The sequence below is a fragment of the Pimephales promelas genome, chromosome 19 (genome assembly GCF_988280905.1).
Source record: "Pimephales promelas chromosome 19, fPimPro1.hap1.1, whole genome shotgun sequence".
NCBI lineage: Eukaryota > Metazoa > Chordata > Actinopteri > Cypriniformes > Leuciscidae > Pimephales > Pimephales promelas.
Genome location: NC_142787.1, coordinates 27,629,525 through 27,652,182, shown reverse-complemented (window position 1 = coordinate 27,652,182; position 22,658 = coordinate 27,629,525). Strand labels below are relative to the sequence as shown.

The following is a 22,658-nucleotide window of genomic DNA, read 5'->3' as shown; positions in this document are numbered from 1 at the left end:
GCAAGAGCGCAAGTCTGTGAAAGCTAGAGATTAGATTACGTTTAATGTCCATGGCAACCTCTGTTGTCCCATTTAGTCACTTGTCATCGAATAAAACGTGAAAATATCTTGAGCTTGTCTTAACCACCGACCTTATTTCAGGCATATACCCCAAAAAAAAAAACCTATTCAGAACAATGATCTATATAGATCCTAACTTTTGAGTGTGCTTTGGCTGTAAACTTGTTATTGAGGTGCATTATGGGGCTGAAAGAGTGCACTTGATAATGTCCAATATGATTTTGGACATCACTATAAACAGCTTTCCCCTCAAATACTGCACCATATAAGGGTATATGGGGCACTTTTGGACACAACCATAGTCATTGCCTTGGTTATCTGACATGCACTTTTTTTGCCAGATATTTAATAAATGGTATCATTTCCATACAGAAACATACTGCTGTATTTTACTTTAATCCAAACAGCCATACCTTTACCATACCTGAATGAGGCATTACAAGTCATGTAGAAACAAATCGAACTTTTAAGGTGAAATCCAAAATGTTTGGGGACAAGACAAATGTACGAAAAGTGACCTGTACACATTTCTCCAAGACTCAAGAAATTGAGATGCCACCCACTGTGGCACAATCAACATTGACAGTGGTTGATTCGAAACACTATTCAGGCAATGTGCATACAAAACCTTGGCTTGGTTTAGACATTATAAACATTGATTCAAGTGTGCACAATTACAACAATCACTTTTCCAAACAGGGGGGAGGGGCGGGGCTTGACATCATGACAACTTTTCATTCCACTGCAATTCACTGTACACTGTCATTCCGTTTGCATCAGCCAGTGACATCATTAAAGAGGGCTGCCTAAAAACACTCAATTTTGACACTTAGAAATTAAACGGAACAAGTAAAATGACGGAGGACTGTTATGTCGCTGGATGGAGGGGAGTATGTTACAAACACACGGGCTTAGGGGTAAAATGCCACATGAACATCTTCTGTCTCTTTGAGCCATTTGAACCGTTTCTCATGTCTGCCTTGCCATTTTTGGTTTTGGATTGGTTGATGTTTTTCCTCGGGCGTATGTGTCAGTTCAACATGCTCCTCAGTGCTACATGAAGTGCATCTGGATAAAAAAGGCATCTTATTATCACATGTCACAAGCAGAGGTACGTACAGAAGAACGGCCTTTAAAGGGATACTCCACTTTTTTTGAAAATAGGCTCATTTTACAACTCCCCCAGAGTTAAACAGTTGGGTTTTACCGTTTTCGAATGTATTCAGACGATTTTCTGATATTTAGAAGAATATCAGTGAACAGACAGTTTCTGGTCTCATTGACTTCCATAGTATATTTTTTTTCCTACTATGGAAGTCAATGAGACCAGAAACTGTCTGGTTACTGATATTCTTCGAAATATCAGAAAATCGGCTGAATGGATTCAAAAACGATAAAACTCAACTGTTTAACTCTGGGGGAGTTGTAAAATGAGCCTATTTCCAAAAAAAAGTGGAGTTTGCCTTTAAGGTAAGAAGTTAGGACACTCTTGGACGGGAGTACCTGAGCTCCAGGGATTGGGGTGAAAGGATTGGTGGTGCGGAGGATGGGCTGGTTATATATCATAGGCTGGGGAGCCATCAAGGGCATTGACCCCATCTGCCCCACAGGAGGAGGAATCTATAGAGCAGTGAAAAAGAGATTTTTGGGTTGTTCATATTATTTAATTAAGAAGAAATTCATACTTTTATTTATTTACATTTATAACATTTCTATTTAGTAATGCTGTTCTTTTGAACTTAACTTAACTTAAAAATCTTTGAGTACTTCAAGCATAAAGTTATGTAAAAATATTAGTGCTGGGCAACCAAAATACAAGTTTGTGTTTACATAATACATGTGAGTACTGCGTATAATTATTTTGTACATATACATAAACACACATGCATGTATATATTTATATGTATATTTATACAAAATATATATTATATTTAAATATTAATATTTTATATCTAAATTACATTTTTTTCTTAAATATATACATGCATGTGTGTCTATTTATATATAAAAAATAATTATACGCAGTACACACACATGTATTATGTAAACACAAACTTTTATTTTGGATACGATTAATCGCGATTAATCGTTGCCCAGCACTACAATATTACTAAGATGGCAAAATTATCAAGCAGAAACACGTACCATCCCATACACAGGCACTTGGGGGGTTGTCATCGGAAATGCAACCGGAGCTGGTGCCTGAGACAGACAGAAAAACGTCAGAATTAAGTGTGCAGAAATATTTGTAACTCATTTATTTTGGTAGTTCTTTGAATTAGTTGATTCAATCATGTTTATGTACAAGCAGGACTTACATAGCCAGTATAAATCATTCCATTCTGTATCATTACAAAAAACATGCAGAAGAGAGAAAGAGAAAGACAAAGACGTTACTGAGAATCACACAGAAGTGATTTTGTGTTGTATGTAGTACACAGGCCATGTCTCTAAGATTTGAAATCGCATACTGCATTCAAACATATTATATGAAATAAGCAGACTGAAATTCTCTAACACGGGCATGCCTTGAGCAAAGAGTCAATGTTCATACCATCTGTGGCATCGGTATTGGAGCAGGGGCCAGGTGTGTGTGGCTCCAGGGTGCCGTCCCATTCATGGCTTTAGACTGCCAGTGGGAACTTCCAGACGCTTTTTTCTCCAAATGAGTCCAATGAACTTCTGGCCTAAAAAAACATATTTATACGTCAGACTGTCACAGATGTACTTAACCAGATGTCCACATTGCAATAATGATTATTAATCTGGTCAATAAGCCAAAAATATCATACGCTTTGCATGGTAAAAGCCTTACTTTTTGGCTGGGGGTCCTCCAAAATGTAAATCTATGACAAATAAAACATGCATTATGAGCCCAGGTATCACGGTCAGTAGTTTAATCTTTAATTGCCATAGAAACAAAATAAACGAGACGACTAAAAGACTCACTGCCCACGAGATTGGCCAAGGACGAATCCAGATCATTAGTAAGTAATTTTCCTCCATTGTAGAACTGTGTGCCTTGACTTTGGACCTGCGAGGAGATTGTGGGCTTCAAAAGTGCTCCTACGGGAAAGCCAATCTGGAAGATAAAAACAAGGCAATTATTTTTCAATATTAAAATGGATAAAATTCCAGTTAAATATGCAGAGACAAACATAAAGGGCTGGGTATCAATTTCATAATTCAGGTTTCAAATTGATGCAATGCAGGGAAGTATTTCACACTGATTTAAATTGCTAACTCATCTTTTTCATTAAAAGAACATAAATCCTACAAGTCGCTCGTACTTAGAATGGGGCGCACTGTACGTTTTTAATTCACTGATAAGAACAGGCTGATAAGAGTCATTTATTCATGAATCGGACTACACTGGTCATACTGTATGTTCCCTTTCGTTCGGGAACTCCTACGTCTGGTTGGAGGAGTTTCCAACGAATTGGGATCACGCTAGGGAGACCAATTGCCTTCGAGTGAATTAACATTGGCATGCAGGATTTACATCCCGCGCCCCGCCAATTCTTAAATCTTAAAGGGATACTCCACTTTTTTTGGGAAATAATCTCATTTTACAACTCCCCCAGAGTTAAACAGTTGGGTTTTACCGTTTTCGAATGTATTCAGGCGATTTTTTGATATTTAGAAGAATATCAGTAACCAGACAGTTTCTGGTCTCAGAAACGGTCTGGTTACTGATATTCTTCTAAATATCAGAAAATCGGCTGAATGGATTCGAAAACGGTAAAACCCAACTGTTTAACTCTGGGGGAGTGGTAAAATGAGCCTATTTCCCAAAAAAAGTGGAGTATCCCTTTAAAGGGACTCTGTGTAGATTTTTAGGTATTTTATTATCTGAAATCAATATTTTTATTCATAAATATGTCCTCAATGGTGTACAAATACCTCTGCAAATTATCTGACTTATCCTCGTAAATGAAGAATTTATTATCTTTATGTACATGGGACGGGTAGGTTCACGGAGGCTTCCATGTCCGTTCCGCCATCTTGAAAACTATAATAGCAGAGAGGGTCAAAAAGTACCACCAGCCAAACGCGTTTCCACAACGCGTTTTCGTTCAGACTCAGAGCCATCGTCACGTCAAATTGAGAGGCGCATTCCCTGCAAGTTTAAACGGCTGCATTGCACTCCTATGATTGCTGATTGCTCTTTTGCTCTATTATTTGTTGCGGACCATATGCCGAGTCACAGGAGAATGCATCCTCATCGCAAAAAAAGGCCAGACTTGAACGAAAAAGGAAACGTGACCGGAGATTGCAAAAAACACGGCCATTAATTTTTCCGTCATAAAATTAATCGGATATGGTTCGATTTTCTGCGTTTTTCGCATCCAGAGCCAGCATTTTGAGAGGTCGACTCTTTTGACAATTCAGGGCCGGGGGAGCTCGTCCTCAAATCATTGAACATTATGCGCCGTGCTTTCAGTTTTGGTTTTCAATTCGATCAAGTGTTTATGTTCTCTTCTCTATAGCTATTGGATTATGAAATTAATAAACCTCCCCTTTCAATCAGATTGAAATTTAGGATCGAATAAGGTGTGATTGAGCAGCCTATTCGATAACTAATGTATTATTTGGGCACAATATACACAATACATACACAATAACAGCCTAGCTGTTCTGTCTGCCCAGCGCTTCCACAGGGCCGCGCGCGGGTGTGTGTGTGTTTGTGTGTGTCCATACCTGGTCCATACCAGACACACTGCCAGTCTCCGTTCAGAATCGATGGTTCACGGAAATTGGTGGTCTTGTTTTTAATATGTGGCTCCAGAATCGCTAGCAAAGCATCAAACTGTCCCGCTGACATTCTGAGGTAAATTTTGAATCGCTCAGGATAAATCCTCTCGGCGCAATTTCAGGATTGGATGGATATTTTCTATTTCTTCTCTTTTCAATATGAGAGAGGGCAAAAATCATCCTCACTGCTTGACGAATCCATTTGGTATTTTTGCGTTTTTCCCCGCAAAGGTTTAATAAATACGCAACGGACTCGGTGTGCAAGGTTTCTATGCGTGACGAATTTTTAGCCTGACGTACAGGAAAATACGCATACGAAAATTTCGTACTCAGTGTGCAATGGCCTTAAATATCGGGATAGCGTTTTCAACCGTGGAAATAGCTAATGCAGCAGAAAGATTTCAGAAGAGACGCTGAAGTTGCCTGCTTTCTCCTCGACAGGTTAGTCAATGTTACAGTCTGACTTAATTTTTCTGTCATTGCTTGGTTGTGTACTTTATTATATAGACAGTATAACATTTATAGGTAAAAAAGTTAAACAAGGTCTTTGATGAATAGCAGCTATTGACTACTTTACTCGCAGCTATTGTGAAGGAAGGTGCTAAAAACAAGGTTTGTAAGTTAATTCTTTATAACCTATAAATTCAGTAAGAATATAGAGATAATGATTGTAAGAAAATATTGCTCTCTGTAAGATTTTCTATAGCTTTCTTTTTATATATAAATGATCAATTAGCTAAAATTGTGATTTTGCTATGTGGATAAGATTGTACAGAGAATTAAAATTAATTTATACAGCTAGACACATAAATTGTACACATAAGTTAACACATAAGTTGCTGTTTTTTTTTTAAGTTACAAACCTGTTCACCCGGAGAAAAACTCGATGAAGTGATACTACAAGACATCCTGTCATAGCATTTTTGGTACATAACGGCAACCGTAGATGCAATACGCACTTGAAAATGCGAGGCGCTGGAGAGCAAAATTCGTTTGAATGCAAAATAATATTTAACCACTAGATGGGGGTATTTCCTACACAGAGTCCCTTTAAGAATTGGCTGCTGGGCGGAATTTCCACTGAACTGGTTTGTGGGGGAAAAAAAATCACATTGTCGGGGTGTATGTTTTTGATTCACTAAAAAGAAGTGGATCATAAGAATAATTTATTCACGAATTGGACTACATTGGTTGGGCCGTACATTTTTGATTGGCTAAAAAGAATTGGTTCAAACTGGTGTGTTTTTGGGGTGTTTTTTTTTAATCTGTTGTGAAAATCAGTATTTGTTCGAAGCCGCCACAGGTCCAAAAATTACAAACTTTAAAAAGTCAATGAACTCATTATAAAAATATGTAAAATACTCACTTAGTTGAGTCCCAAAGAAGTGGAGAATGTGCCATATAATAAAGAATTTAATAAGAGCAAGATTAAAATTGTATCAGAGAGGAATGCTAAAACACTCAGAATATAGAAATAGTAAACTGGACAGTTTTGGGACAGTTTAATTACATTACCTCCCCAGCTGTTGTTGTTAGAGGCCGGTAGGGTGGTTGTCTGAGCAGGGGTGCTGGAATTGTGTTGGAGATCAAAATGGTCATTGGTGAAGTTGTGCACACTGTTCAAGATAATGGGGAATGAACAATTAAACATTGTAACGGGCACACAATAACACCTGGCTGCAACTACTATTAACTCATTTGTCTTTGGAAAAATGTGTTTGCTAAGTGAATAAACACAAATATAGTAATACAGAGCGATGGTATTTCATATACGTGTAGAAGTGCCACTACACTCGAAAAAACACTCCAGAAAATGGCCTCATGTACCCGTTTGTGATGGTTAGATCAGGTGGACTGGACAGAAGCTCGGTGGCACCGCTGCTGGTGCAGCTACTGTTGGCACTGCCCACAGACTGCCCGCTGGGGGATACTGTCGGGGTCTGCATGCCAATGTCTTTGAGCTGAACAGCCTGCCGAGAAGAAATAACGGCATAAACCAACCAATCTCAATGCAGACAGTTTCAGTGAACATGTAATTGTTTGGATAAACATTTGCAAAAAGGAAGCATGCATGCTGTCGTGAAGTCTGCACTCATTAGCGATTTGACAGAGAGAAATTATGTGACAAATGAATATGATTTCTTACCTTTGCAGGCTGTAGTCTGTCACCCTCCACCTCCCTATGAATGCAAAAAGAGAATGATTCACTGGAGCATCTAATCGTGGCAGATACACAAACTAACAAATCAATCGCTCTATTAAGTCAAGTTTCAGTGGGAACCTAGCCTGCTTAAAAGCCTGCTATGACGCTTCAAAGCGTCATAGACAAATCATTTCCAGAGAGGCGTCACTAACGGACGTCGCGGGCAGACCCGATGAAGAAGATGACGTATGCAGAGCGGCAGCCGGCGGAGAAACATCTCTGAGTGTTGTTCTTTGCTCGGTTTTTAACAAAAAGGAAACGTTCAAATCGCTTAAAAGAGACGCGATAGCTGATTCGAGCGAGTGATGTTCGACAGCGGCGTCCATCTTTGTAATGTGGGCTACAAAATCTGCTTCAAAATCCCAGCACTGTCATCATTGTGTAAAGCCCTCCCCAACGTTTCTGATTGGTGCCACGATTTCAACGGACTGGAAATGGGTTTGAATGAGCTCTTTGCCAGGGGTGAGTTTCCTGTACGTCGTAGTTCGCTGTTTCACTACCATAGTTCGATGCATCGTTGGAAAAATCAACTAGCTAGTCATGACTGTTTCGAGAAACCCACTGTCGCAAAGTATCGTTCAACCACGCTGGTTTCGCACGTGGTGGAGTAATACCTACTCTTAATGAAACTGTTTGAGATCCAATTAACGCTAGATTTGTGAATATAAATTACAGACATGTCATCTGAGGACTATTTCTAATTGTTCTCAGTTATTTTGCTTTATTACCAGACTCAATATTTGGCTCGTTCTTACATAGTAGAGCACGTTCGCACATGCGCACTCTTCAAAAACGTTATTTCAAATCTTTTAAAAAAAACTAAAAGACTTAACCCAGATAGCAAACTGACATTGAATCAACGTGGAAATATGACATCGAAACAATGTTGATCTGACATTGTTTTGCTCATCGAATTAACGTTGAACCAACGTCAGACGCGTCATTCTTTCAAAACTACCGGAAAATCAACTTGAAATCAACGCGTTGTTTCAACGTTATGAGAGCAAACCAATTTTCGATTTTCATTTAGCTTTGAAGAATGCCGCGTCTGACGTTGGTTCAACGTTAATTCGATGAGCAAAATCAACGTTGTTTCAATGTCATGAGAGACGTCGTTTCCACGTTGATTCAATGTCAGTTTGAGGTCTGGGAAATGACATTTGTATGTATTCTAAATAAAAGGCACCGGTTGTACTAAATGCCAACTAGCTTATTTTGCTAAAGATAAGGATTTATTACCTCCAAATGTGATGCAATATAGAAACGATGCCTCTAACCACAGGTCGAGAGCTGTCGTTCAAACCACCCAACTTTGCGATGCTGTTTGCGAATGTCCGTTGGAACGATGGTTTCGGGAAACACTGACTCGTTAAACTATGCAGATAACGACGGAACTTGCGACCATAGTTGGCTAACAATGCTTTCGGGAAACGCACCCCAGACTAATTTTCAGAGCAAATCTAAATTTCCCGGAAGTTGTCTGGGTTTTCCCTGGCTAGTGGGAACCTCTATCACCATCACAATATTGATTATGAGCCGAACTGTCATGCCCATTCAAACTGTCACCTGATGCATGAAATAAGTTGTATATAAACTTTTTTTTCATCATTCCTGACATTTGTATTTGTCATTGACCCTTAGACGTATTCAAGTACCTGCTGACAGTAGAGGCCTCTTTCATTTTCTTGCCCTCCAGAGAAGCCAGATGTTGTTCCAGAGCATCTAAGAGACTGTTGGGAGCCTGGTGGTGAGGTCAAGAAGGGATGAGGCAACACAGGTTTTAGGCGACACAATAAACTGGTTAAAAGTAGCAGCAAAAAATGATCAAAACAAAACACACACACACACACACTCAAACAACTAAACAACTACATGTATATTCTACTGTTCTGTCTTTTATTCTTTCTCTCACACACTCATACCTGCACACACACAAAGGTTTCTTAACTAAGAGAACCTAATAGTGGTTATGAGCCTCTGAAAACAAAGGGGAAACACAACAGAAGTAATTCAAGTGGAAAGGGCTTAAGCTTAAAAGCTACACATGCAAAACAATATCTGTTTCCCATGCAAGTTCTCCAACAGGCCGTCTAAGACCGGCGAGGTCAACTTGAGAAGAATTAATACTACGAAAAACGGAAAGCAGACTGACCTACAAGGAGATCGCTCTAATCATGCACAGGATGTAAACACACATACTGCACAGGTATCAAACGCCACAGCGGAACCTGCTAATCTTTGGATTCCACCGTGGATTTCTTGGGAATCAATCAGGAGCAAAATTATAGCTATGCCGCTTTTAGTGCTGATTGCAATGTCTGCATTGACATTTTGATAGAATCCGAAACACTTGGAAGCCAAAGCAGGTTAACCAAAGAAAGGCAAACATTGAGTGAGACCAGACCACGCTGCCAGTATTTTATGCTTGTGGATTGCTGTTTCGTCCAAAAAGAGCAACATCAATTGAATCGAAACGTCGGCCGAAAGCATTCGGCACGTGCGTCCGCTCTTAGACAACATTTGCCTTTGGGCCGCGAGCTGTGTCCGGTGTACATGCCAATTCAGAGGAGGATATTTCATGAATAACAAAAGAGCAGATTTCTCAGACGTGTAATTTGAAGGAAGACACAATAGCGGGAGCATTCTACTGAGAAATCTGAAACATATGCAACGAAACAACACACTATTAAAGGAGAGATAAACAAGGAAGAGAAGTTAAGACAAGGGTTCTACAGGAGCAGGAGTATACAAAAGGCCGTGATTGATATCTATCTCCCAGCAAGGAAAAGGCCCTTAAATAGGACTTAGGAAATAAGCCTGATCAATGGTGCTAATGATAGAGTACTTGAGAATAGAACGCAGGCCTTCTGAATACTGCTTCAGCTTAAGTAAACAAGGCACTCCTTCCAATACAATGTTTTGTTGACATGGTTGAAGTACCACTTTGTAGTGTGCCAGCCGAACACCTTCAGGAGTCCCTGTCCAATGTAAATGAAAATGTCAAATATGCCAAATGATGGCAAACTGAAGGGGGACGTCAATGCCCGGCACCCCGACAGAATCGTTAAGAGACGCAGGAAAATCAGGTCTATGTTTGGCTGACTATAAAACTTTGTGAGGTGCCAGGCAGAATTTAGTCCCCAGCTCCAGTTTTAAGGCATTCGTTTTTTTTATTTGTGCACATTCACTGTTCTACCCAAGAAGCTATCCAAGCAGAATACCCTACCAGTACAGAGATATATGGCAAAGGTGAGTGCTTCCAGGTTGGGACGTGTCTTTATTTAGCCCGCGACGTCAGACTGGCCACGTACAGCGTGGCAGAGATCATCGCACAAGCACCGTTTAGCCATATATCAATCCGTGTAAAAGCCGCCTTTTCGCTGTCTCAGACAAACGACAGACCGGAAGTCATTCATTTCCAATGGAGAATTGCACGGGAGCTACAAACGCCAAACTTCTGCGATCAGACTATATGCAACGGTGGTTGTGTATTCCAAACAAACTATGAGCACGACGTGAGAGCTACTAAAATACTGTGTAGAATGAAACTATTTTACAATGACAAGCACTGGAACGAGATTTGAGGACAAGCAATCATTCCTTCCAACCATAGTGTGAATAAGTGGAGGATAAATGCTGTCGCGCTCAGTCGTATGCGAGTGTCAGAGACGGCGAAAAGGTGGCTTTTGGAAGTACAAGCAGTCAAATTTCTCATGGGTATGTGCCAGTAAGAAATAGTGGCTTGAGGGGCAAGCACTAAGCTTTAATGAGACCTTAACTGACTTTTCATTACTAATCAAATGTGGCTATAAACAAGGCAACGGCTATCAGAGATAGCACCTGTACAAAATTCACATAGACTATAGCTTTGGTACCCATTTACCTCTGGCGACAACAGAAAATGCAAAACAGCACATCTGATTCCTTGGGAGTGCGCGGGTATGGAGTAAGTTTCTTGAGGCCCCTATCCTAAAAGTCTGATAGATGAGGGGGAAATCAAAAGAAATCAGGGCTGGGGATGATGGTCTATGGGGTGAGGCGTGAATGAGAGATCAGGGTGAAGCCACATGAGAGAAACTGAGATGAAATGCACCACTAACCTGTGAGAGATCTGGGATGTCAACCTGATCAATTCCAACTTGCTGTGACACAAAAGAAAAGGAAGGGAGGGAGAACGGAAAACAAAACGTGAAACCAAACGGTAAAAAGAGAAAACCGAGGCACGTGGAGAAGGGAGAAAGAAGAATTAAGAAAAAGAGCCATTACTCCATGCAGTGTATGAGAAACAAAAAAAGAGAGAATGGATGCACACACACACACACACACACACGCACACACACACAGAGACATTGAGGTTCTGGAGATGGTGTAGTAGATGATGAGTGAGAAGACACTTGTAGGGTCAATGGTGAGATATTTACATGACTAGGTGAGAAACATCCAAAAGAAACACACAACTAATGTTGACTTTGGAGAAAAGACAAGAAAAACAAATGGCATACACACATTGTTATACAAAGAAAGAAATGTGCTCTTAAAGTCAACTTTAGTCAGTTTTTGGATAGCACTTCACCCTTTTCCTGAAGAGTCATATTATTCAGCCAGAAAGCAAAAGAAAGGATTTAACACAAAAGAGAAGAAACCAAACAAAAAACTCAAGAAGGATGTGCTTAGCATTTTTCCCCAATGTATGCCTCCATACACATCAAAATAATGGGCTTTACAGACAAAAGTAAACAGCTAAATTCCAACCATCACACTGGCACAGTTGTCAAAAGTGTCGGGTGCCCGCTATTAATTCATCTCTACGGTAGCGAGGCTTTATCTTTGAGGCTTGTCGTATCTTGTCATTCATGCAATTGCTTATCCAATGGGGGCCAAATTGACAACTGTGCCCGTATCCAAACTGCAAAACAAAGGTTCAACTCATCGTTTGCACATTAAAGGACTTGTCGTTGCAATCGTGTCATAGCTCTGTTCTTGCTGTTGTTGAGAGGGACAGATAGATAGAGAGACTTTCTGCTAAGGCATGCAGTGCAGGCACCAGAACAGGCAGCATGAGGGGGGGACCTCTGATACAGGTTCTTGGACCAAAAGGCAAGAGGGACATTTAGCAAAAAAGGGCCTGAATAAGATGAGCCCAACCATCCCATGCATGGATTAGATCTGGAGATGTGTTACCTCTGCCACCTTGAGAAACTCTGAGAGCTTGGTCATCCTGATAAGAAACTTCTTGTAAATTTCCAGCGCCTCTTTGCATTGATTCTTCTTCATATTAAAATATTTCTCTTTGAAGAAGTGAAGAAAAAGTCAATTTAGCAAGTTACATTTCTCTTTGAAGTACAAAAGATGCTTTCAATTAGAATATATTCATATATATAAAAGCTGCTGTGACCAACTCACCAACGACTGAATTACTGAAATTACATGGAAACAAAGCTCTGAGGTGAAATTATTACCTAGCAGATTAATGACACCCTCGTTGTAAGCAGCAAAGATGCGGATAGAGTCCTTGAAGAGCAGCGTGAAGGCACAATTGATCACCCCATTGGTCAGTTCATTAGAGCTGGCCTAAAGGGAAGCACAAAATCACAAATGTAATCAAAACATGAGCCTTTAAATGCCAGCTTGCTGTTTCTCTGCATTCCTACTGGGGGTCTATAAATCATCAAGCAATCTCAAGCTTCCCAAACTCCTCGTGCTGTTGCTACAAAAGCCACATCTGAAGCATCGTAACGGGTACAAGGGTTGTATCTCAGTAGCTTTAAGGTTTTGATTGCCAAATTTGTGCTTTGTAAAACCACACTATACAGGCAAGAGTCAACATTATGCTGGGGTTTTAATTCAAAGGTTGAATTATGTTTAAAACAGGAATGTTTGTCATAAGGATAGGGAAGACTGTTTGAGTGATCTTGTAAATTAGTTCAATTACAATTTTGTTTTTTAATTCAAAATATTTTATTTGAATTTATATATGTCCCAGAATGTTCTATTTTATATTTGTATAGATGTTTTTTTTTGTTAATATATTTTTTATAGAGTATTTATGAACACACTATCATTCAAATTGTTATGGTGTGGTAATATTTGTTTTGCCTTTGAAAGAAGCATTTATTTGATCAAAAATACAGTAAACAGTAATATTGTTTTCTATGGTAATATATATAAAAATGTAATTTATTCCTGTTATTTCCTGTGATGAGAAATCATTCTTAAGAAATCATTCTAATACGCTGATTTTCTGCTGAAGAAACATGTCTTGGTTATTATTATTGAAAACAGTTGAGCTACTTAATATTTTTCTAGAAATCATGATCATTTTTTTCAGTATTCTGTGTGATGAACAGAAAATTCAGAAGAAAACTTAAAAGGGTGGTTATAATTCTCTTTTCCCAAGATGTAAAATAGTAAACAAGTCTCTGATGTCACCAGGGTGTGTATGTGAAGTTTGAGCTCAAAATACCCCACAGATATTTTTACACTATTCTACCTACAAAAATACTGACAAATATCATGTATTGTGTTTTATTTCCGCACAATGTTCCATTTTAGATGTGAAAACTGAAACATATTGTATGTATTCTGTACCTCAAAGTCCAGAAGAGCGTCCAGCTGATTCTGAATGATAGGTAGAGTCTTCATCAGCTTTTCTACGCTCATAGTGCGCATCACTCCATCGGTCCTGCACAGAATATATTGATGGTGTGAGGTTCCACATAGTTGAAACTGAAAGGTGTGACCGCAACTGTACACCTTCAAATGTCGCCATTTTTGTCTCATTATGGGAATATTTGCCCCTCACCCTCTTTTCATCTTGGTGAAATCAACTGCAACGAGTCTGTAGGACAGAGCCCTCTCGGTCAGATACCTGCTATAACGTCTAATGTAGATGGACATATCGTAACCTAGAAGAGACGTTCAGTGCTTTAGAGGTACAAATTAAACCTGGTCCATGAATACACTTATTGAAGTATGAATTATAAAACATACCTTGTAATGCGCCTTTATCTACGAAGTTATTCAAGTTAAAGAGTGTGCTTCTTGATGCAAGGTACTGGATAAACCTCTGGATGATGAAATGTAAGATACAGACAAGCAAGTGAAGGGGGATCAATAAAGCAAACCGAGTAGAATAATAACAATAAATGCCTTCCGAAGGAATGTAAAAAGAATAAATGTTAAGTTTCACGGCTACCTGAAGGATTTAATACTTCAAAAATCTTGATAGAATGGCCCTGGCAAGTACTGTTACATTGATTTTGTGACACTCTACGGTCCACCGAGAAAGTGACGAGAAGAAAAAGAATTCGGCCAGCGAATCTTACCTCATTGCCGTACATCATAAGGTGGTGTGTAGTAATGAGAGCTTTAAAGACCACCACCCAGCTTTGATTTGCTGTCCTCTCAAACAATGTGTCAGCCAAGTGAGGTATATTCACGTTCAGCTCATTGGTGCAGTGCATTAGATCTGTGCAAAAACAGGGCAGGAACAATGACTGTACTTGATCCAGAACCATATGAATGTGGGCCTACTTAGATGATATACACTACCAGTTCAAACGTTTGGGGTCAGAAAAGCTACACTGTGTAACTCTTTTAGTTTTTTTCTTAGCTAAAAACACTTAGTTCTATCAAAAATATATGAGCTCATTAATGTATATTTACTTCGTTCAAGTAATAAAGTATTCTCGCGAGTGTATAATATGCCATTGAAAATAGATACGGGTAAGGGGTTCTAATGTCGGTCGCCATCTTTAAAGTACATTAGCCAAAGAGGGACATACCCGTTAATTCAAGCTACGCCTTTTGCGTTTATAAATTAACACTCATGGACGAAGTCGAACTGGAAGCTATGTTAATCTTGGACTACATTGGCCACCGTAGGAGTTAAAAACGAAATCGGAATTGAGAGGAACAGAAACTAATATTCACTGGATGGTCATATACCTTTTCACCACTAGATGGGGGTAAAATCACACAGTGTAGCTTTAAAGAAATTATTACTTACATTATTCAGCAAGAATGCATTAAATTGGTCAATAATTACATATTTTTATTTCAAATACAATGTTATTTTGAACTTTCTATTCAGCAAATATCCTGAAAAAATGTATCATGTTTCCACATAAATATTAAGCACAACTGTTTTCAACATTGATAATAATTAGGGTTTTTTTTAGCACCAAATCGTTTAAATATTAAGAATTCCTACGGATCCCAAACTTTTGAATGTAGAAAAACAAACATAAAAAAATATATATACGCTGCCCGGCCTAAAAAAACACGCAGTTTGGGATGTGCTGGAGGAGACTTTAAAGAGGGCTTGACTCTTGCATTGTCAATACAAAATCTTGTCCAAATATTTTTATGGAAATAATATCACATCATTTATTTTCATCAAGAGGTGCATCAATTTTTTGGTCAAGATCTTGTATTGACAATGCAAGAGTTAAGCACTCTTTAAAGTCTCCTCCAGCACATCCCAAAGACTTTCGATGGATTTAAAGGAGTAGTTCACTTTTAAAAAAAACTTTTGCTGATAATTTACTCACCCCCATGTCATCCAAGATGTCCACATCTTTCTTTCTTCAGTCGAAAAGAAATTAAGGTTTTTGATGAAAACATTCCAAGATTTTCTCCATATAATGGACTTCAATGGGAACCAAATGGTTCAAGCTCGAAGAGTCAGTTTCACTGCAGCTTCAAAGGGCTTTAAATGACACCAGATAATGAATAAGGGTTTTATCAAGCAAAAATAAAAAATAACTTAAAAATTTTAAGTTTTATAAGCTCAAATGCTCGCCTTGCTCTGTTCTGTGATGCACATTCGTGACTCTCCTGTTCGAACTTGTTCATCAAAATTAACAAATCTTTTTTCGAGTCATTTTTGAAATGACTGCGTTCTGAAAATGATCGTTTTGCTAGATAAGACCCTTATTCATCGTCTGGTGTCGTTTAAAGCCCCTTGAAGTTGCAAGGAAACTCTCATTTGGACCTTGAACCGTTTGGTTCCCAATGAAGTCCATTATATGGAGAAAATCCTGGAATGTTTTCATTAAAAACCTTAATTTCTTTTCGACTGAATAAAGACAGACATGGACATCTTGGATGACATGGGGGTGAGTAAATTATCAGCAAAAGTTTTTTTTTAAAGTAAACTACTCCTTTAAAGTCTTGACCATTCTTTTACAATTCGAGCCTGATACATTAGGACATTGTCATCCTGGAATATGGCCGTGATTTGTCTTCCTACATGGTTGTTCAAGAAATGAAAAGCTACACACTCAAACAGTTAGGGTTAAAAGAAATGTTCCCAAACATATTACACACTAGAAACATAATAATCACTGAAATAATGATCCAATCATAGACTCTTAAATATTTGCCTATTTAAATCCAAGCAGCGACTTTATTTTTGACCAGGCGGTGTATATTTTATGCATATGGAACAGGTCTAGCTATTTCAGCTTTTATGCATATACAATTTTAAAAAGTCATCCAATTTACATAAACGTTTTTAGTAGAATCGGGTGTACCAATGCTCCTGGATGTACCAATGAATGTGAAGTCCAAATGATTTAAGAGTCTTGTGAATAGCCTACACAAAGCCCAGACCTGAACACCTTTCGGATGAATTGGAAAGCTGACTACGATTCAGAGATGCTCTTCTGGGAGCAAATCCATACATTCATGTTCCAACAACTATACAGTACTCACTGTATACACCAAACCAAACGTCCAATAAACAGGTTATTTTGCTCAGGTGGATGTATGTATAGATGTAAGGAATTTTTTTCCCCATTCTATAGCTTTGTACAATTTAACCAACAAATTTGGCAAATATTAATTCTAAAGACATTTCATACATATCTGCATCAGTGGTTCATAATTATACTAAGGTAAACTGCCAGGAATTAGCTGTTTCACCACAATCAAACAATCTGAAGTGATGCCGGTCTGCTATCTAACATGACATTGCTTGAATAGCGGTTACTCAAAAGTTACACTTGATTTCTCCCTAATTAACTGATAATAAAACCTGTGTCTGTGAATGCTAGAGAACACCTGCTACCTTTATTACTTTGAAGGAGGCTGGCGGTTTATTAGATCTGCAGGCTGCTTTCTTTACGTCCCCCTAAAGGACATCTGCTCTGGACTCATTAACTGACAGCTTAATTGATAATCTGCTCCATTAATCAACTACACTTATTTATTATTAGTGAAGTGAGAAAAGCTCATTTTGACCTGTAAAGGAAGGTGCATCCTCACAATTTAAAAAAAAAAAAAAAAAAAAAACTGACCGCAAATAGCTACAAATATCAGCCATACCATGCCAAGATTAGCAATAGTATTTCGATTTCAGAATCAAATATCTCCGTCATTGTGACTAATATCTGGAAATAGGCTATAAATAGCCTATCTACAATGACATTTTTTGCATTTAACAAATGTCTATTTTAACAAATAAAACTGACTAAGGTGATGCAATGATAAGCTACAAACATCACTGCATTGATACTGCTGTCACCTTCAATGACTCAGACTAGGATAGCAAACAATGTAAGTCAACAATAGAGCAACAAACCTTTAAAAACAATCAAACGAATAAAGGTTTAAGTCAATAGCAATTTGCACCATGCATTGTGTACGCAAGCTAATCTTCATCATGCTATGCCCTTGACATTGTATGTTTCCTATAAGGAATCAGCCTTAAAATGATTAGTACACGTTGTCTACGTAAGACTCTGCATAATTATTTAATAAGCATCTGGTTGTGATATCTCAAACGTGGCATGCATAATATCGAACTGATTTAAATGTATTTCGAAATAAATAAATAAAAAACGGTCATGAGGTCCCTGTCGTGTGCAAATTGGTCAGTGTGTCAATCACGCATTCTAATCAGCATTACGGGACTGTGAACGTGCCACGGTGACCTTCAGTGAATTGATGAAATGATCTCTATAATGGCTGTCAAGAAATAGGCTAATTTACTCTAATTATAGCCAGGTTAGGTTGTAAATGACAGCAAATGATCGGCCAGCAAACAGTGAATCTAAACGGAAGCCGAAAACACAACGGGTGACATTTCGCTGCGTTTTCCCCCCCTGCGTTAACCTACAATCAAGGTGCTTCTTCTTGGGCGCGCTGACTTCGTGCGTAGTGGCCTTGCACACGGCTTTGCTGATGGCAGATCCGGTCATGCTGTGCTGAGCCGCGGCGATCCGGTCCGTGATGGACTGTCCCGACATATTACGATTTTCAATAAATCGTCCCTCAAACAGATCTATTCACTGCAGGGGTGTGTGTGGGAGCCTGCTCCGTGGGTTTAGTCGGTCTTGCGGAGAGCGCTACCCTGATACGAACCGGACACGGGCGAGGATGCTCTGACATTCAGATAACGGCAATCACCGCGCGCTGAAATGATGACAGTAATGACAGATCGTGATTTAAATAGGCCTATCCGTTCAGCACGCGCAAAAAAGGACACCGTGTTACTCGCTAGCCTCCGGTGTTGCCGGTTAACCATGTAATTGCTGTTGAAACGAGGCGTACCGCGAACGAAAATGGAGCACAACCGGTTCGATTGGAGCGTTATTGATGTCTAGCCGCGGAAAATCTCGCCCTGATTCATTGCACGAGCGAAGTAGGTGCATCACGGAATTTGATACCAAGCATCATTTTCCAAATTCCTTCAGCGCGCTCTCGCGTTCTCTCAGGCTAAACGCACGCGCGCTGCTGAAAATACGAACTATCAAATGGAGATGATCCCAGTCAGATAGTTGCAGCAGTGGTCCTAAATGTGAAAATTCAGGATCTCGTCGATGACATCTTTGATGAAGCAACAATTCCAATTTCCTATAGTTAACAGTCGGACGCTCCGCGCAAAATGGCAGTATCAGAATCAGGTGACTGGAGAGGGGGGCGATTGGCCTGTGTCAGAATATCTGGGGTGGGCACCTTAAGGTGGAATTTCCGCACTGCTTTAAACCCCCTCTGTACATACACAAGAATGCATCAGACGGCCATTTCAGAGTCTTTAATGGTGCGCCTTGCTTCTTTTGATTGCACAAGCCTGGATTGCGCAGGACTACAATAACATATTCAAGAGGAAAAATACCGCATGCTTTATTTTTTAATGCAAGAGGTTGCAGGATAACATTCCTACATACTGGAGCTGTGCGCACATAATCCTATTTAACTGAATCAGAGGCCACTTTTAATAAATATTTACAAAGTGTCCACACACAAAATAAGAAGAAATTGACCTAGACTAAAATAGTACCTGGCTAAAATCGTAGAGCATTCACCTGTAAACAGAACACTGATGAGTCAAAGCGCTCATAACGAAGCGCCACCAACACTGTCTAATTATGTGAGATTTCACGCTATATATAATCAGCACAATCCTTTTTTCACAGTCCCCACCATTTTGTTGCATTTCTTGTCTCTTGAAGATGAATCTCATAGTTTTGGGTACCATTAAATGGCGGAGTCCTCTTATATATAACAAACTGCTATATATTTTCAGATCCTCCTATTCAGACTTTGGAACAGGCCGTGCATCTGCCTCGGACCCGTTCTTTGGTGTTGTTGTTGTACCCGGGGAGGGCCACCACATCTGGGTCTGTGTTGCTGCTGATGCTCTCCTCATGGGTTAAAATGTGATCCACCAGACATTTAGCTGCCGCCTCGATGTTTGTGTTCTCCTTCAGAGGGGAGAAAAGGAAACACAGAGTTTCATTCAGACTAAATCACAAAGCGTAACCCTAAATTACAGTCACAGTCACGCTCATGAAATATATGCATCACTGTTCAAAGGATTCGGGTCGTTAAGATTATTTTTATGTATTTGAAAGAAGTCTGTTATGCTATTGTGAAATATTATTATAATGTAATTTATTCCTGTGATGGCAACGCTGAATTTTCAGCACCTAACTCAAACCCTAACCCTACTCCAGTCTTCTGTCACATGATCCTTCAGAAATCATTCTAATATGCTGAGTTGGCACTCAAGAAACTTTTCTTATACTTAATCTACTGTATTTTAAAAATGCTTCATATTTTGGGTGAAAAAATATATAAATATATTTGGATTCTTTGGTGAAGAGAAATTTATTTGAAATAAGGTTTTGTAAGATTAGCTGTTTATAAATGTATTTACTGTCACTTCTGATCAGTTTTATGCATCCTTGCTGAATAAAACTTTAATTTCTTAAATTAATCTTAATGATCCCAAACTAACGAAAGGTAAAAGTCCCAATTTTAAGTCAAATATTATTCTATTGCATATTTATCTGGAAATGTAATACTATAACATTCATACCTTACATACAAAACCATACATTTTTTGGCCAGTCCATATGTAAAGAAAGCATTGTCTATTTAAGCCCAGATCATGTGACATTTACCCGAGGATGAATGCAACAGTTTTATGGCATAACTTTTAATGCAACTCCAAAGGCCTGTTCACAACAAAAACAATAACTATAAAGATAACAATAAAATAGAGTTTGTTGGAATTAACAATATTTTTGGTATCACTTTCAGAACTATTCCCTACCCAGAAGATGAATGATAAAAACATTGACAGCCAATCAGAATCAATCCTGCTCAAGCATTTAAAGTGCCAGAGGACATACTGAAGCGTGTGCAGAATAAACAGAATGATAGTTATTATCATTCATGGTGTGAATGGGCCAATTTATGGTTGAAAATATATAGGCAAGGCAGTTGTAAACTGCATGGTACAATTAAAAATTCTATTAACAAGTAAAAATGTGGTTGTGGTAATGCACACTCAGAATGTGGTTCAGGGCGATCCAGAGTTAAAATATTTCAGACATTATTGTGTTAAGCTAGGAACCACTTTATAGCCACATCTGCCTTATGCACATAACTGTCCTTTCACACAACTGTGTAACTCATTAAAGTGGGGCTGTATGGTAAACAGAGGCCTTTCTGTTAATGAGAACAATGCATTCTTGCTGTTTTTTGGGGGGGTTTTCTCATATAGTATGGTCAGATCTTGCTTATAGAGTCGCAAAATATACCCCTCACCTTTGCAGAGGTCTCAAACCAGCCCACAAATCCATTCTCTTTGCAGAATGTGTCAAGCTTTGGAATCTGGGAACGCAGCCCCTCACGTGATTGGTCAGCCTTGTTGGCTAGAAGCACAGCTGGGACAGGTTTGCCATTGCTGAGAGTGACCTTTATGTCCAGGTCGTCTTTCCATTTCTGCACCGCATCAAACGTGGAGGCTCTGGTCACGTCAAATACTATGAGGGCTCCCACGGCCTCCCGATAGTAAACCCTCGTCATGTTCCCATAGCGCTCCTGTCCTATGACAAATGTGGGATGGCAAACTGGAGGTCAAACAACACTCAGACACAAATAGCATCATGTTTTTAATCATTTAGTGTGTCTAAGAACCAAAACATTTATCTGCGGTGTGTGTGTAAGTGTGTGACTCTCTAACTCTCATGTGACTTTAGCACGAGTATGAGACTAGCTGAGATGAACACAAGACACATTCCTTCACGTTCACGCAAGGGAAATCAGTGGGAAGGGATTTCAGAAAGGGAACAGCAAACCTTATTATGATTTGTCATACTAGACAAATATTCAAATCTATATCCATTACTTTAATGCCTTTTGAACAGCACCCTAAGTAATGTAAATAACTGAACATCTTAATAAAGCATGACCCAAAGGAAAAAGCTTAACATAAAAATATAACATTAAACATGATGTACCTGCTATGTCCCATAACTGCAGCCGGACTACCGTCTGTTTATCCCAGTGAAGGACTTTAAGAGCAAAATCCACTCCAATGGTCGCGCGATAATGTTGAGAAAATACCTGATGAACGTATCGCTTGATTATTGACGTTTTTCCAACTCCGAGATCTCCGATGACTAGAACTTTGAACAAATGTTCTTTCTGCATGATGACTTAAAAAAATAGCAAGTAAACAACCGGATCATAAACGCAGTGACCTACTTTTTGTAAAGTTTGTAGCACATGAGTGCTCTTATGTAGCCTATCACAGCTTATCCATTCATCGTTGTTAAAGGATTACAGTTTGTATAAGAGGCACGCGCTCTTAAAAAGTTTACAATGCTCAAAGGTTAGGTCAAACCGTTATCATTTTACTTCGAAACGTTGCTCGTCCTTATACACAAGCACAGGTTCCTACATGCTTTACCTTCCCATTTAGTTCCTCATATGAGAAAGAAAACAAAGTGGACGTATTTAAAAAATTAATAACACAAATATAAAAGTATAATAATTAAAGTGTTTTTCTCCAAAGAACTGGTAAAAGCCACGGATGAACTCAGCTTCTTCAGATACTGTCAAGCATCGAGTGATGATGACACACCACGCCCATTAAATCAAACTGCGTCATAGCCACGCCCCGTCTAAAATTGTTTGAATAAAATGTATTTTAGCCTTACATGGGAAAAGAATTAGTAGGCTAATAATAATGTATTTTATACTTCAGACATTTTATATTTTAAAGATATGCCAAACTTGGGGGTTGCAACACTTTCTAATGTAGCATGAAGAGTATGCTACATATTACGTTTTTATTTACATTTTATTTACAATGCCACATATTTGTGGCATTTACAATTAT

General features: G+C 38.9%; 2 protein-coding genes across 4 annotated transcripts; both read right to left on the bottom strand.

The window, feature by feature from the left end:
- Positions 1–437: 437 nt before the first annotated feature.
- On the bottom strand, positions 438–18,889 carry LOC120494728 (phosphatidylinositol-binding clathrin assembly protein). 3 transcript variants are annotated; one of them, XM_039694048.2, is made up of 19 exons: positions 18,141–18,889; positions 14,344–14,486; positions 14,009–14,084; positions 13,821–13,923; positions 13,607–13,700; positions 12,478–12,589; positions 12,200–12,306; positions 11,119–11,160; positions 8,674–8,759; positions 6,962–6,995; positions 6,643–6,785; positions 6,331–6,431; positions 3,010–3,126; positions 2,876–2,906; positions 2,615–2,747; positions 2,379–2,402; positions 2,206–2,262; positions 1,564–1,680; positions 438–1,128 (listed from the first exon to the last, which is right to left on the bottom strand). In XM_039694048.2, the coding sequence occupies exons 1-19, from the start codon at positions 18,268–18,270 to the stop codon at positions 1,114–1,116; spliced, it is 1,665 nt and encodes a 554-aa protein (XP_039549982.1). In that variant the 5' UTR covers positions 18,271–18,889; the 3' UTR covers positions 438–1,113. The 3 variants fall into 3 exon arrangements, with proteins under 3 accessions (XP_039549982.1, XP_088979723.1, XP_039549983.1); XM_089123597.1 differs by lacking the exon at positions 18,141–18,889 and adding an exon at positions 14,742–15,274; XM_039694049.2 differs by lacking the exon at positions 11,119–11,160.
- Positions 18,890–18,989: 100 nt separating this feature from the next.
- rab38c (RAB38c, member of RAS oncogene family) lies at positions 18,990–22,379 on the bottom strand. Its single transcript, XM_039694051.2, has 3 exons — positions 21,775–22,379; positions 21,080–21,360; positions 18,990–19,728 (listed from the first exon to the last, which is right to left on the bottom strand). Exons 1-3 carry the CDS (start codon positions 21,965–21,967, stop codon positions 19,561–19,563), a joined length of 642 nt encoding a protein of 213 aa, XP_039549985.1. The 5' UTR covers positions 21,968–22,379; the 3' UTR covers positions 18,990–19,560.
- Between the last annotated feature and the right edge of the window lie 279 nt (positions 22,380–22,658).